The sequence below is a fragment of the Amblyraja radiata genome, chromosome 3 (genome assembly GCF_010909765.2).
Source record: "Amblyraja radiata isolate CabotCenter1 chromosome 3, sAmbRad1.1.pri, whole genome shotgun sequence".
NCBI lineage: Eukaryota > Metazoa > Chordata > Chondrichthyes > Rajiformes > Rajidae > Amblyraja > Amblyraja radiata.
This window is the reverse complement of record NC_045958.1, coordinates 11,585,318-11,602,217: the sequence shown is the minus strand read 5'-3', so window position 1 is coordinate 11,602,217 and position 16,900 is coordinate 11,585,318. Positions and strand designations below refer to the sequence as shown.

Sequence of the window (16,900 nt, the reverse complement as noted above, 5' to 3'; positions counted from 1 at the left end):
GGTTCTAAAGCTTGCAAAAAATATCTATTGGTTCTAAAGCTTGCAAAAAGTGTCTCTATTGGTTCTAAAGCTTGCAAAAAATGTCTATTGGTTCTAAAGCTTGCAAAAAATGTCTATTGGTTCTAAAGCTTGCAAAAAAATGTCTATTGGTTCTAAAGCTTGCAAAAAAATGTCTATTGGTTCTAAAGGTTGCAAAAAATGTCTATTGGTTCTAAAGCTAGCAAAAAGTGTCTCTATAGGTTCTAAAGCTTGCAAAAAAAAGTGTCTATTGAATTTGAATTTGAATTGATTTTATTAGGGACAGTGCATATTAATAAACATTTGCATGTAATATGCAAGATTGTAGCCAGTAGCTAATTTCCATCTTTAGTCCCACACAAGGTAAACACATCCCAAACAAGGTAAAAACAAAAGACAAAAACAAAAACAAAACAAACCATATGGTTTAGCCTGCAGTCATAACATAGAATAAATAACAAACACTCAACACAGTTTAAAGTCCCAAAGTCATTGTCTCTTCCCTCCTTGCTTTCCCTCTGCGCTGAGGCAATCCAAGCCTCCGATGTTATGACCCCACCGGGTTATGGTAGGTAAGTCCCGCGGCTGAATCCGAGCTCCGCAAACGGGCCGGTTCAAACTCCGCGGCACGGGGCGGTCGAAGCTGCCGAAGCTGCCGTCCTCCAGTCCAGCGGACGCAGCTGTAGTTGCGGGAGCTCCGGAAAACAAAACTCGAGCTCCCGATGATGTCGTCCACTGGCCCACTGGCCCGCGGCCGAGCCACCGAGGCTCCAAAGTCGGGTCGGAAGTTGTGCCGCACTGCAACCACAGCCCCGAAGTCGGCCAGGCTAGCGTTGGTAAGTCCTGGCTCTGTTCCACAGCCTCCACAGCCTCGAGGTCGGTCGCAGTTGGAGGCCGCCAGCTCCGCGATAGGCCTCAGCGCAGACGGACACGGAGACGGAGGATACGGCAGGAAAAGTCGCATCCCCCCAAAGGAAGAGCCAAAAAACACACCACACCCACCCCCCCACACACACACAGCCAAACAAACCGAAACAAACCACAAAAACAGGACAAAAGAAAACAAAAAACAGAAAAGACAAACGGACTGCAGGCGAGCCGCAGCTGCAAGGCAGCGCAGCCACTCCCATATTGGTTCTAAAGCTTGCAAAACAATATCTATTGGCTCTAAAGCTTGCAAAAAATATCTATTGGTTCTAAAGCTTGCAGAAAATGTATATTGGTTCTAAAGCTTGCAAAAAAATGTCTATTGGTTCTAAAGCTTCCAAAAAATGTCTATTGGTTCTAAAGCTTGCAAAAAAACGTCTCTATTGGTTCTAAAGCTTGCAAAAAAAATGTCTCTATTGGTTCTAAAGCTTCCAAAAAAAATGTCTCTATTGGTTCTAAAGCTTGCAAAAATATGTCTATTGGTTCTAAAGCTGGCAAAAAAATGACTATTGGTTCTAAAGCTTGCAAAAAAATGTCTATTGGTTCTAAAGGTTGCAAAAAATGTCTATTGGTTCTAAAGCTAGCAAAAAGTGTCTATTGGTTCTAAAGCTTGCAAAAAAAAGTGTCAATTGGTTCTAAAGCTTGCAAAAAATGTATATTGGTTCTAAAGCTTGCAAAAAATGTCTATTGGTTCTAAAACTTCCAAAAAATGTCTATTGGTTCTAAAGCTTGCAAAAAGACATCTCTATTGGTTCTAAAGCTTGCAAAAAAAATGTCTCTATTGGTTCTAAAGCTTGCAAAAATATGTCTATTGGTTCTAAAGCTTGCAAAAAATGTCTATTGGTTCTAAAGCTTGCAAAAAGTGTCTCTATTGGTTCTAAAGCTTGCAAAAAAAATGTCTATTGGTTCTAAAATTGGTTCCAGTGGAGGAGGAGCCATCTTGGGGAACGGCTGCTAACCAGCAGCCGTCCGTTTAATTCACTTTTTTTGGGAAGTTTTTTGTAAGTCCTGTGCTTCGTCCGTTGGAGAAATTGACTTTTTAATGTGGGGGGTAGGGGGTAATTATACTTCTAGGTCCCTACCTGGTCGGTGAGGCAGCTTTTTCTCCGGGCTGCCCGTCGACCCGTCCTCGTGGCCTACCAGCGGGCGTGGAGTGCCGTTTCCTGGCGGGGACCGCCCAGCACCTCGGCTTCGGTGGCGGCACAGCGCTGGAGCGCTATCGCGGAGCGGAGCGGGCGATGCCTTGCCTGGGTCGCTGGATCGACGCGCTGGAGCTCTGGTGAGCTGTGACTGCCGAGATCAACACCTCCGGGCTGTGGGTCTGCAGAGCGGAGCGGGCGGCTCTGACTCTAACATCGGGAGCCTGGGAGCTCCAACCCGGCGCGGCCTTGTCGGCTTCGGAAGCCGCGGTCCCCGGAAGCGGCCGTTCCAGGTGGCCCAGCCGCTGAGAGGACTCTCCCGACGCCGGGGCAACACCACCCGGCCAGATTGGCCAGGAACATCGGGCCTCCGTAGAGGCAATAGCGGTGGCCTCAATAGGCCTGACTTTGGGAGAACTGGCAGATGGGGACTGGACATTGTGCCTTCCCCCACAGTGGTAACCATTGTGGGGTGATGATTTTTTTGTGTATAAGTTAATATGTTAGTCTGTGTCCAAGATGGCTGTCGGAAGGGAGAGTGGACGCTGGCGCGCTTTAGCTGCCGCTGCTTTCTGGTGTTCATTCCAGCGTGGAAATGGTGGCTCAATCCATGAAATATGTACTCCCAAGAATTACTCGGATTGTTGAAGTTCATTGCTGGACAGTGGTAACTATGTATGAAGCATGAACTTAATATCTATTTTATTGCCCCACCTGTGCTACTTAAAAGCCTTAGCTCTTCTCCCACAGTGTTCATATGAAGAACATGCTCCATTCTTTTGTGTGGCACTAAAACTGTGCCACAGGTAGTAGACTCAACACAGTTCTAGCAGCTCATAACTGGGTCTCCATAAAGTGCCGTAGCCAACAATAGCAGCAAAAATACTAATACCATAATTTGCAAACTCGTCACCTCACATATCCCTCACTCTTCCATTTCTATCAAACAATGTGATCAACCCTAGCTCAATATGGAGTGCTGAAGGACATGCTGGGAGAGGTATCAAAAATGTTGGTGTTACACTGATGAAACTGCAACAGAGGAAGAAAGACGTGCCACACAGAAAAAAGCTCTGTACAATAGAGAGATGTGGCCACAAGGAACTGCAGATGCTGGTTTACAAAAAAAGAGTGGAAGGTACTGGAACAACTGAGCTGATCAGAAAGTATAGAAACATAGAAATATAGAAAATAGGTGCAGGAGTAGGCCATTCGGTCCTTCGAGCCTGCACCGCCATTCAATATGATCATGGCTGGTTATGTATCTCTGGAGAAAATGGATGGGTGACGTTTAAGGTTGGGACCCTTCTTCACACCGATTGTAGTGGGGGGAAAGAAAGCTGGAGAAGAGATGTTCCGGGACAAAGCCAGGCAAATGATTGGTGGATACAGGTAAAGTGGGGTTTTGATTGGCAAATGGATGGACAAAGCCCTGAGATGGGAAGAAAGGAGTGAAGAGGGGAAAAATGTTAAGCCAGAGGAAAGGATACAGGTGGGAGAGAATGGGGGAAGGGGAAAGGGGGGCGGGATAATGGGAGGATGCGCATCCAGGTGGGGCACGAGGGAGATATTGTTGTTAGTCACCTTAAATTGGAGTTTCAAAGCCCATACCTTTGGGTTGTAGGCTACTAGAGATGGCCTATTAGAGCAATTGGTTGGCTTATAAGGTTTGCATCGGCAAATTAGTTTGGTATCCAATGGAGTTCAGAAGAATAATGGGTGACGACTGAAATATATAACATTCTTAATAGGTTGAACATAAAGATGTTTCCTCTTGTGGGAAAATCAAAAACTGGAGGTCACTTACAAATAAGCATTATCTATTTAAGACAAATATCTTTTTTTTTTCTTTTTGCAGATGTATGTTGGGTTTTAGAACTCCCTTCCTCAAAAGGTGGTGTGAGAATAATTAATATTTTAAAATCAAAGGTAGAGGGATTCTTGATAAGCAAGGAGAAAAAGGGTTATATCAATGGGAAGATAAAACTGTAATAAGACCAGCCATGACCATATTAACAGATGCAACAGGCATGAGGGGTCAAGTGGCCTACTCCTGCTCGTAAGTTGTTTGTTTGTATGTTCAAATGTTCCGTTAAGAGAACCATTGAGTGAGTTATTTAAAATCTGATTTAGAGATTTTTTTAAATTCTGACAGCAAGTCAAAAGTTCAATATCTTTCATGTGCATATTTAATTTTATTACCAGATAATATTTTTTTCCATTTCATGTGAAATGTTCATCTGAGGAATCTCATGGTTGATCAGATACTGTCAGGAGCTGGGCAAAGATTTAATCAATGACATATGCAGTAATTTATTTCATTAAACTGGGAAATCAAATTGACACTAAAATTGTAGGTATGACTTCAGTATCCGAAACCTTTCAAAATGCACAGGCTTTTTCCAATGCTGACAAAATTTTAAAAGTTCATCACTTTTAGTGAGAGAGGATAGAAGATAATTAATTTGAAATTTTGAAAGCTTCACCAGTAATTTAATTATTTTATATTTCCCAATCCTTTCAAATGAGACAGCAGTGCACTGATTGATTTAAAATCTAGCAAATCGGAAATACACAATTTGACAGTGTTCAATCATGCCAAGGACTCGTGTTTTCCTGCCCCACCATTTTATTGTATTCTCTTCTATTTGGGTGCAGTTGATTTCTACAAGGATGAAGTGTCAGTGCCAATGGCTTGCAAGTGACCGTTGAATGTGTGGATGTAAGTGTAACTTTTATAGCTGGACGTAAAATGGGTGACAGCAAACTAGCAGCCTTTTTTTTTGCACCTTGTCCAGTTTCCTTTTCTGGAATAGAATTTGAAGTCATTTATTACCAGTAAGGTAATTGGGAGATTTCGTTTCTGCCTATTAGTTTAAGTGAAGGAATTTACTGCCTTATTGAAGTTGCCTTTAAGTAGATATCCCAGGGGATTTCACACAGAATTAGAGAATTTACATCCCACGGTAAGATTTTAACATACAATTAATGTGATTATGGTTTTTGGAGGAGCAAAGGAATTGATCTTATAGAACGTTGCGGTCTGATGGATACTGGAGTAGTAGTGGAGGACATTTTAAGGTGAATGGCCAGAGACTGAAAAATAGCTCTCCTGATAACTCACTCTGCAAGGACACAGTCCAGCATGAAATTAAAGCATATGGTCAGAAAGATTCACAGTTTGTACCAGATAAATTAAAACAACTGATGTGATAGGTCACAGGATCTTTGCTATAGTTTTCGAGTAATCCAAAAGCTTATTTGGCACTGATCAGAAGGAGCAAGGGCTTTTTACAGTGTCCTATTCAATATTTATCTTTAGTCAATGTCATTTAAATAGATTAGCCGGTCATTATCTGAAATGTTATTATGTGCACCTGGCTGCTGCATTTCTTGCATTATATTAGTAAGAATACTTTAAATGTATTATTGGCTTAGATGCGCTGTTGAATTTCCCAAAGATAAAGACTAGAATTGCATTTCTGACTGAATGTTAGTTGTAACTTTGTCCTTTGTAAGCACAAAGTGCACTTCTGTAAATTTGATCTGGATCCCCAGTGTTTATGATCATTTATACATGGAGATTCGCAGATTTGTGCAGTGGCATCAAACACTATGCAATCACATTTTTGATGTCACTTGCCAATTTTCTTCTTTGTACGTTCAAGATTTTTAAGCAGTGCAGGCTAATGAGACTAAAGTAGTCCTAAATCAGAAAATAGAAGCCTGCTAGAGCATTAGTTGAAGGTGAGTTGTCTACCCCGGTCTGCTGAAGTTCAAAGTCTGCATTTATCATTCAGATATTTGCTCTTCAAATGTATTCCTTGGTGATTAATTTTATCTAACACCCCTCTCTGCTGAAGTCATTAAGTTCACTACATGCATGTTCAACTGACCTAGGATACATCTTGGTCATCCCTATGGACACCAATCACGTGTCCAACCCATCCCACTACCCAGAGATGTGTCTGCCACTCATACAGCTCGATGCTTTGACTTCTGATGTCCCATCCATAGTTGCTCCATTTAGAATTGTCATATTTCTTGTGCTGAAAGCAACAATTAATTTATAAAACAAAAACAAGGTGCAATGCGCAATATCAGCATGGATGCACATTCTCCTTTGTAATCTTTAGATTTTACTTGAAACTTCAGAGATACAGTACTGAAACAGGCACTTCAGCCCACCGAGTCCGCAACGACCATCACTAACACTGTCCTGCACGATAGGGACAATTTTCAATTTTTACTGAAGCCAATTAACCTGCAAACCTGTACGTTTTTGGAATGTGGGAAGAAACTGCAGTACCTGGAGCAAACTCACATGGTCACTGGGACAACGTATAAACGACATACAGACAGCGCCCGTAGTCAGGATCTAGGCCAGGTCTCTGGCACTGTAAGGCAGCAACTCGACCACTGTGCTGCCCTGCTGAGCCACTGTACAACCCTTCCTAAAACCAGGCCAGGGAAAGCAAAATGGTCAATAATCTTCAGTGAGGTACCATCGCTTCCCTGCCTGACCCTCCACAATACATTTCCACTGGCAGCAGCAATTAAATGTCACTTTGATAGCCGCATGGGTCATGAATGTGGTATAGAAAATTGATGATTTTGTTGAAGACCAACATTTAACTGCTATTGAAGCAAAAAGTGGAAGTGAAGGAGAAAGGGAATGACAGAGGAAGAATGGGAAGAAAAGCAATGTGTAGCAGGTTTGGAGAGAAGAGGCAAAGATAGACAGTGGGAGGAAAAGGAGATGGATAAATAAATAGCAGGGGGGAAGGGAGAAAGAGATAATAAGATTGTCAATAGTAAAAGGACTGGACAAGCTAGATGCAGGAAAAATGTTCCCAATGTTGGGTGAGTTCACAACCAGGGGCCACAGTCTTAGAATAAAGGGGAGGTCATTTAAGACTGAGGTGAGAAAAAACTTTTTCACCCAGAGAGTTGTGAATTTATGGAATTCCCTGCCACAGAGGGCAGTGGAGGCCAAGTCACTGGATGGATTTAAGAGAGAGTTAGATAGAGCTCTAGGGGCTAGTGGAATCAAGGGATATGGGGAGATGGCAGGCACGGGTTATTGATAGGGGATGATCAGCCATGATCACAATGAATGGCAGTGCTGGCTCGAAGGGCCGAATGGCCTCCTCCTGCACTTATTTTCTATGTTTCTATCTATGTTTCTATGTTTCCTCTACTGGCTCGGTTGTCATGTGTTTATATATCAAATTGGCTGTCCTTATGATACATGGACTCTACATTCAATTTCTCGCATTATCTTCCATGCAAAGAACTGATTCTGGGGTGGTTGTGAGCTGAATGATATCGGGACGGTCTTTGTTTCACCCAACATTTAACACTGTCAGGATGTTGCAGCCAGCAGTAAGCATTATCAGCTCACCGTTGACTTCCAAAATAAATTAGATCTTACTCTGGATTATTCTTTCAAAGATAACTTTTGTTAACAGCTGGAGTCTCACCCAATGATCTGGAACAAGGTATTCCAACAAGTACAACAACACCCAACTCCTATCACTAGGGGAAATCCTTCAGTTCTAAGGTGAGATTGGCGTGGAATCCACCGATTGCCACAGATGGGAAAGGAAATGCGTGGCAGGGCAGATAGGTGCAAGGTGATGCACTCTTTACAACACTCCAAGTGTGTTCACACCAATATCTCGTACAGCTGGAAGATATCGTTGCACCCTGACTGATGAAGGCAAGCTTGTCAAGTGCCTTCTTTACCACCCTATCTATCTGTATCACCACTTTAAAGGAACTATGTATTGGTACCCTTGAGTCTTTCTGTTCTTCAATATGCCCCAGGACCCTCTCATTCACTGTGCACCAATATGCAAAACTGTGCACTTGTTCGAGCTAAATTCCCTTTATCATTCCTTTGCCCAGTTTCCATCTTGGTCTAGATCCTAGGTACACAAAAATGCTGGAGAAACTGAGCGGGTGCAGCAGCATCTATGGAGCGAAGGAAATAGGCAACGTTTCGGGCCGAAACCCTTCTTCAGACTCTTTAGACTGATTTCAGCATCTGCAGTTCCTTCTTAAACACTTGGTCTAGATCCTGTTGTAATGTTAGACAACATTCTTGACTGTCTACTACATTACCAATTCTAGTGTCATCCACCAACATATTAACCTTGCCACCTACACTCTCATCCAAATCATTAATATAGATGATAAACAATAAGGGACCCAGCAAAGATCCTAGTAGTACACCACTGGTCATGGGCCTCCAATCTGATAAACAACCCTCCACTATCACCTCTGCCTCCTTCCACCAAGGGAATTTATATTCAATTGGCTAGTTCACCCTGCATCCCATGTGTTCTACCATGCTGAACCTTTAATTCATGATTCCTTGTACATAATGCCGAGACCATAATTGCATAGGATCTTTGCTTATTTTCAGGGTTTTTTTGTGGAGAATCCATTTTGGTGTTAGTCCTGTACAAAGGCACATGTTTAGTTTACTCAGAATTGCTCGTATCCAATTTCTGTGTATCACTAATGTAAACCTATCATGCCTCAGAGAACACCGGTTACATGCCGTCTTGCTATAAATCTTATAATAATGACAAAAGATTTTTCTTTTCCTCTTTTCAAAGATGTTTTTTCTGGAGCTGTAAAGAGTCATTTAGCAGCAATTCAATACTACATTAACCCTTTCAAATTAAAAAAGCATTTAGGAATACTTGGAGTTCTCTTCTGAATAAGAGGGTTAAGAGAAGAAATCAATATGTGGGAGTTGGTAAAACTGAATTATTTTATTTTGCACAATGACTAATTGCCTTGTTTAGCTGAATGCCACCACAGTGTTGCACCTCAATTAAGCTCCTCATAAAATGTAGAGAGGGGACTATATCTTTTTTTCATTTATGAATGGCTCAGTGTGGAGCATTGCATTTGAATTGCTGGTGATTATTAACAAGAAAAAAGGGATTAACTGTTGTCGTTAATACCTCATTTAACAACTCCCACATATTGATTAAGTATAACTGCAGCATCATTCAACAAAAAAAGGAGTGGGTTGAAATGTTATATAAATTAGTCTAGTGCTATTCATCCTATGGCTAGACCGGCATGCTCTGAGGGAGAGGCCTTTGCATGTTGAAAGCTTATCACCATTAATCAGATACTCTACAATGCATGTTAGCTGCAGTGTGATGAACAGTGATGCAAAACTAACCATTAGAGCCATTAGTACTGCTGCTAAATTTGACCGGGTTAAGGTTGGCAGTTGAACTAGAAAACAGCCTATTTGGCTGTCTGTGGGCCTTAATTAAGATGTGTTCAATTCTAACTCCCCTGCTGTGTCACAGACATTTTCAGCTGGTCTAGCCCATGACTTTGACCTTCTGAGCAGTCCGAAGTTCCCTGGGGAACCGTTCAGCTCATGAGGTTTGATTTCACACTTCCAGGCTGCTTCGCCTCTCCTCGCACTGACAGGGAAACAAAGCCCTTTCGTGTAGGGCTCATGGGGACTTGATTAAATTGGAAACTAGAGAGGTGTCAAGGAATAGGGTTATGGGCTACAGAATAGCGTTTTTTTTTTTCAATAAAGAGCTCAGAGTTTTGAATCAGCTTAAAAGGCTGGGTTTATAAAAAGGGACGTGTTACCTGTATATTCCCAGAGCATTTAGTTGAATAAGATTTGTTGTTGAGTTTATTGAATAAGATTTTATCTATTTACAAAATATAGATATATGCAAGTTCCCAAATATTTTTGAACAGAAGTTTTGGAATGAATAATATGAAAAATGGAATGATTAACATGAATTTTGAAATAAACAGGTTACATCAAGTGTGACAATCTGGAAGCATAGACTAATAATCAAGAGAACAAGTGTTCACATGCTGGGAATGTATGAAATCAATTCATTATGAAGGAGACCTGTTCGAATGTTTGTGTAAACCCAACAGGTTCAGCCATATAACCTTAGGGAAGAAAACCTGATGACCTCACCTGTTCCGAACTATACATGTTGTCTATCCATGTCCTCCAGAGATGCTGCATAACTTACTGAATTACTCCAGCACTTTGTAGCTTTTAATTTACTTTTAAGTTTCAGAATTGCCAAATCCTTGCCTAGCTTACACAACATCCATATAATTTTCCAGCCAATTCTTGGCTGTTCACCTTGATTAAGAAAATGGGCAACAGTGTTAAAGGGTGTTTTGTGTAGGACTGTATGAGTTCACCCATATTGAACCATTAACTGAATATTAACTAGGACCTTGAAAAGCTAATATTCGGCTGAACATTCAAGACAGAGCCTTCTGGCAGAATTTGCTGTCCACACCCCTTACTCATGCACAACCTATTCCTGATAAGAAGGGGCTGACTATATTTAAGGCAAAGTTACATTTTTCAAAAATCTATTTGCATATTGCACAAATGAGAATTCAAATTAATTTCTTTGTAATCTGTTGAAACCAGAAAAATAATTTAATCAATCAAATACTCTATTTTTAAGATATTTAATAAGGTAATTCTGCTTCAGCCCTGAGAGAGGTTCAATCTCAATATCATTTAAACATGCCACAGTTTTCAGATAAACTAGGTAACATTTTAAATGACATTTACTCCAGCTTTTACAAAATGCCCTAATTATCAATATTGTTTGGTTTCTTTAGGATGTTATGAAATATATCCTATATCATTATTTGCCTATCTTCACAGCACATTTTATAGATCCAAGATGGCACCCAACCCAGGCGACTATTTCACAGAAGCATATCAACAAACTCATATTACAATCGTTCCACACTATTAAATATCTAATCGTCCTGCAAAACTGTAAATGGCTCGATTGTAATCGTGTAATGTCTTTGTGCTGACCGGTTAGCACGCAACAAAAGCTTTTCACTGTACCTCGGTACACGTGACAAACTAAGTTGGAACTAAAATGTAATTGTTACATAGGTACTGTGTAACAATGCAGTCATCCTATGGGGTCCTGTTGGTGTTCCCTTTGTACAACATTTCGGAACTCTTGCATGTGGCTTTCAATTCAATTAAAAAACTTTATTGGCATGATAAAAAAACATTATTATATTGACAAAGTATAAAACATGACATACATGTTTAAAATGCATCAATATAAATACAAGTATACAGTGCATGGATAGATATGTCCCTGTACATAAACTTGCAATAGGCCTGTAGCCCTTTATTGATGCTACACGTTCTTGCAGCTGTAAGCAGTACAACACAATAGTAAGTTTAGCAATTCAATATTCATTTCGTAGTGTTAGTTAATGTCGATAAGTGTTGGCTTTCTCTATCTGCCATATTTACAGAATGACTTTTGTAAATTGCTTTATCTGTTGATGCATTTTCAGTAAATCTGTGGAATTATTATGGAACAAGGTAGCATAGTGTGTTCTGAGACAGAAATAAACATCAGCTCGCATCAATCAGGTCCGTTTTCTGATCCATCATAACTTCGACAGAATACCAGAAACGAGACCTACAGTTTAGCTTTAAGTGTGTTCTTCTGCAAAGACACCGATACAGAAACATAATTGAAACAGAATTGTTTACTAAAACATGATTTCTATTAGGTTTAATACTAATTTAACACTCCTTTTATTCACCATTGGAGAGGTTAATGGCAATTCCACAGTAAACCACACACATAATTTGTTTTTTTTTCCATACATTTCCCTGCTTTAATTGAGATGCCTCTTGGTGTTTAAAAAATGACTCACCAGTCAGGAACGTGTTTGAGGAAAATATTGGGAAGGAATTCAAGAGCCAATTGTCTGCTTGATAATGGAAGCTTTCAGTATACATATAGTACCATTGACATGCCCTGTGAGTGCACTTCCCAAGTATATGTTCTTTGTCTCTCATTTGTCTCAATTGTCTCTCGTTTATTTTTCTGTTTGAATACTTTTGTGCCTGTTTTGTTTACAAGCTTATTGTACTTTGGACAACTGATTTTAAATACATAATTATTTCTATAGCTGTTTGACACAATTGACACATTTGTCTGCTGTCAATTAAATGGCCTGAATAGTTGTGCAGTATTCTTTTGCCAAATGAAAGGCCCCTTTGATCTATATGATCAAAGCAGTTGCAGCAATCTCAGATGTCCTGGCAAGGTTGCGGACGCTATTGAGATATGTGTCTCCTTCTTTGGGGCCATTCTATTACATTTGTTTTCAGTCCACTGCGTGGTCAAGTCAAGGACCAGAGAAATGCCGAAATATTCCTAATTTTCTGTGAATGTGACGGACAATGCCACCTCGCCCTCTTCAGAGGATTAACGGTCACATTTCCCAGTGGAATTACTGCAATGACAATTTTGTTTAATACAGAATAACAAAAATTAAACATGTTGAAATAAAATATGGATAGTCAGGCTCTTGGCACGTGTGACAACGAAATGTATCGTTTAATTAATTAGAGGGTTATATCAGAAGTGGAGGATGTTTCTGATGCAGAACTACAAAATGATATGAATTGTTTTAACATCTCCGACCGGAAAGCACTGCAGAGGGTGGTGAAAATTGCCCAACGCATCACTGGTTCCTCGCTCCCCTCCATTGAGTCTGTCCAAAGCAAGCGTTGTCTGCGAAGGGCGCTCAGCATCGCCAAGGACTGCTCTCACCCCAACCATAGACTGTTTACCCTCCTATCATCCGGGAGGCGCTACAGGTCTCTCCGTTGCCGGACCAGCAGGTCCAGGAACAGCTTCTTCCCTGCGGTTGTCACACTACTCAACAATGTACCTCGGTGATTGCCAATCACCCCCCCCCCCCCCCCCCCCCCCCGGACACTCCTCCCACAGGAAAAACACTATGACTGTATGCATGTAAATAGATGTATTTATTGTCATATTCTATGTCGCTCTTCCAGGGAGATGCTAACTGCATTTCGTTGTCTCTGTATTGTACACTGACAATGACAATTAAAGTTGAATCTGAATCTGAATCTGAATCAATCTTATTGATATGGTGTTGTTGAAATTTAACGCTCAGATTTATGTTTAATGAAAATCATTCCTCTCTCATCTTAAAATTCATGTGCTTTAGTTGTTGAAAAAGACTCTGCGCATTTATCCTAACTATGCTCCTCATGATTTCATGACCACTGCTGAGCCTCTTGTCTTCCTGGTCTGCCCAACCTCTCCCTATAGCTCAAGCTTTTGAATCCTGGCAACATCCTCATAAATCTTCTCTGAGTTTTTTCCAGGTTAATTTTATCTTTCCTATTGCAGGGTAAACAAAACTGCACAGAATGCTTCACTATATTGGCTGAAATGTATTTTAGTGTAATTAACCTTTGTTGGTTCAATCTCATGTAATAAACGTAACTGACAAAATATGTATTTATCTCAATTTTGATACTTTTAATTGAATAGCTTTTGCAACTTTAAACACATTAACTAGAACTAAATGGAGTACCTTAACTGCACTCTAATGAGATCACTTTATAATTATGGCAAACATAATCTAAGTCACACAGGTGAGGGTCAGTGTGCTGATTGGGGAATATGTGCGGATCCAGCAGTTTCTTGTTCACATCCGTATTCGTCTACACATCTATCTGCATTGCCCTTGGCATTAATGTGAATAAAGTACTTCCTGTAATCATCTTTGAACATCTTAATTTTAGTATTCGTCTTTCCCACTCTGTACATACTCTATAAAAACCATTAATCACCTTAAAATACTTCAATTCAATCACTTTAATATGCTAGATTCAGTTCAGTTTAGTTTATTGTCATGTGTATTGAGGTACACATGACAAATAAACAATTGAAATGCTTTTTGTTGCATGCTAACCAGTCGGCAGAAAGACAATACATGATTACAATCGATCCATTTCCAGTGCATAGATACATAATAAGGGAATAATGTTTAGTGCAAGGTAAAGCCAGCAAAGTCCGGTCAAGGATAGTCCGAGGGTCATCAAAGAGGTAGAAGGTAGTTCAGCTCTAGAATAGAATAGAATAATTTAATTGCCACACAACCAAGGTCGGTGGTATTTGGGTTGCCTACTCTCTGGTTGTGGTAGGATGGTTCAGTTGTCTGATAACAGCTGGAAGAAACTATCCCCAAAGTTCTTAAGCCTTCTAAGGAAGTAGAGGCATTAGTGTACTATCTTGGATGCTGCTTCAATATGGGTGGTCCAGGAGAAGTTGTTGGTGATATGGCCTCCTAGGAATTTGAAGTTTCCAACCATCTCTACTTCGGCATCACCAATGCAAAGTGGGGTATGTGTACAGCTTTGTTTCCTGAAGTCGATCACTATCTCTTTTGTCTCAAGATTCAAGAGAACATATGTAATCTGTATTTATAATTTAAATTTGTGGGCCTAAAATTCATTATGGTACATCTCTGCAACACTCATTCTAAGGTCAGGTTTTCTTCTTGAATCTTTTAAATCCTAGGAGCAGAATTAGGCAATCCGGCCCATCGAGTCTACTCCACCATTCAATAATGGCTGATCTATCTTTCCCACTCAACCCCATCTCCTGCCTTCTCCCCATAACCCTTGATGCAACATTTGAAGTGCAATACCTAGAACTAAATATAGAACATAGAAACATAGAAAATAGGTGCAGGAGGAGGCCATTCGGCCTTTCGAGCCAGCACCGCCATTCATTGTGATCATGGCTGATCGTCTCCTATCAATAACCCGTGCCTGCCTTCTCCCCATATCCCTTGACTCCACTAGCCACTAGAGCTCTATCTAACTCTCTCTTAAATCCATCCAGTGATTTGGCCTCCACTGCCCTCTGTGGCAGGGAATTCCATAATTCACAACTCTCTGGGTGAAAAGGTTTTTTCTCACCTCAGTCTTAAATGACCTCCCCTTTATTCTAAGACTGTGGCCCCTGGTTCTGGAATTCTAAGACTGTGGCCCCTGGTTCTGCACACTAACATGCTCACCTGCACACTAACATGCTATGTATAATTAAGGCATAACATAATCTAATCAGTCTATTGCAGGTTAGTAGCTAGTCAGTATTCAATTAGGTCATGAGATTGTGGAATGTAAAATGTGTGCCATTCTTCTTTAAAGTAGCAGAGAGAGGGGAGGAGAAATGATATGATGATTACTTTGCTGTGAATTATTTTGAATTGCATTGGCAATTTTAACTGTCCCACATTCCTGGTGGTATGATGGTAAAACAATCTATAGCAAGGGAGGTCAAAGAAAGCGGAAGAGAGAAAATAAAGACCATGTCTAGCCCTCTCTGTGACCTCAGGCCATTACACAGTTTATCGCCATTGAATTTATAGAATATGTTTCTAGAATTTATAGAATATGTTTCTAAAAAATGTAAAAATTGTAGTTTGTGCATAATAAGCAGCAAAATAATGCAGTTTTATGGGATCTTAGGGGGCAGACAGGGATACATTTAACATGTCATCTCGAACAGTAAGCAGGTCTTCTGTACTGCACTGAATGTCAGCCTAACTTGATCTACGAGAACCAATATTCTTGATTAAATATTTTACATCTCAATTATACAACTAAGAATCTGATCCAGTTTTCAGTTTCTCATTAGTACAAGTAATTGTCACTTCTTAGCTAATATTTCCAAATTTATGAAAAAAGTTATATTTAAAATTATATTTCTTCAGGGAGCAGTGACCCATTTTGTGTGATTGAACTGAACAATGACAGACTGCAGACACATACTATCCATCGGAGTCTCAACCCTGTGTGGAACAAAGTCTTCACCTTGTGAGTATGAGCATAGTGACTTTTCTGTGCTACGAATTATTGACGCAGCTGCAGAACCCTCGACAACAGTCAAAATCACAAGGAAAAAATGTGCGGTGTCTATTACAGTTAAATAAGTGACACCAAAAGATAGGACTGCAACTTCCAATTTGCCTTTCAAGCAAATAAAGATGTATTGATTTGGGAAAATAAATATGTCAATGAAAAGTTATTTTTAAACTTTGCTTCCCTTCTCCTTTTCTTCACGTATGTTCTTCACAGAACTGTCAAATTCTCAAATGACTGCAAGTGGAGGAAATGTTTGTAGCATGCTGACTGCAGAGGTCAATTTAGGACCATGTCTTTATGGAGAGCCTCCATACCTGAACTCATACTTGTGTGCAGTGGTGTGGTCCATTGAGCATTAATACATGTGCTGCCTTGCCACAAAGTGTTTTCAAAGTTTCAAGATAAATGTTTCATTTGCCCTGTAATTCTGCAGGTGCTTCAGATAAATCATTTATAATAGGTAGTGCTTGGTGTTGCCTTTGAAATATTGTAGTTAATAAAGACATACATACAGGGAATAACATTTATGGATGCATTTACAAGTTTTATTTTACATGTTGAGAAAATGCAATGTCAATCTGGTAATCTTGTCTTTAAGCAAAAGTTAACACCATTTATGTGAAACCGAACCAAGAGCAATCTGTGCTGCTTAAAATGCTAGGAAAAAAAATCCATAATTGCTTCATCCCATTCAAAAAAGGTTAGGTCATTCATCTCTTAAATTATACACAATAAAGGAAGAGGATGCCCTTGTTCAGTGTGGCTGAAAATGATGGCACACTGTCAACGCAAGATGTTCTATTCATTTAATGGAATGGAATCTGATTTATCGTGTCATTATTGGTTTATGGTGTAACAATCTACAGAAAACTGTGCATGCAATGAATTCACATGACGTGTGTTTCACATATTTTTCAATCTACGCAGGTATCCATATCTCTGTCACTCTGTCTAACAACGACAGGCCAAAAAACAATGGGATAAGTTTTCACCTTCACTGTGCGGGTAGTAATTTTTGTGGAGTGGATGATTGAAACAATTA

The 16,900-nt window shown here is 40.1% G+C and overlaps 1 protein-coding gene across 2 annotated transcripts in view; it reads left to right on the top strand.

Moving 5' to 3' along the window:
• mctp1 (multiple C2 and transmembrane domain containing 1) overlaps positions 1 to 16,900 on the top strand; it is a 408,806-nt gene that overhangs the window by 233,272 nt on the left and 158,634 nt on the right. For both annotated transcript variants that reach the window (XM_033017292.1, XM_033017293.1), the window contains one exon: positions 15,708 to 15,810. In XM_033017292.1, coding sequence (XP_032873183.1) covers positions 15,708 to 15,810 — 103 coding nt within the window. The remainder of the gene's footprint in view (positions 1 to 15,707; positions 15,811 to 16,900) is intronic.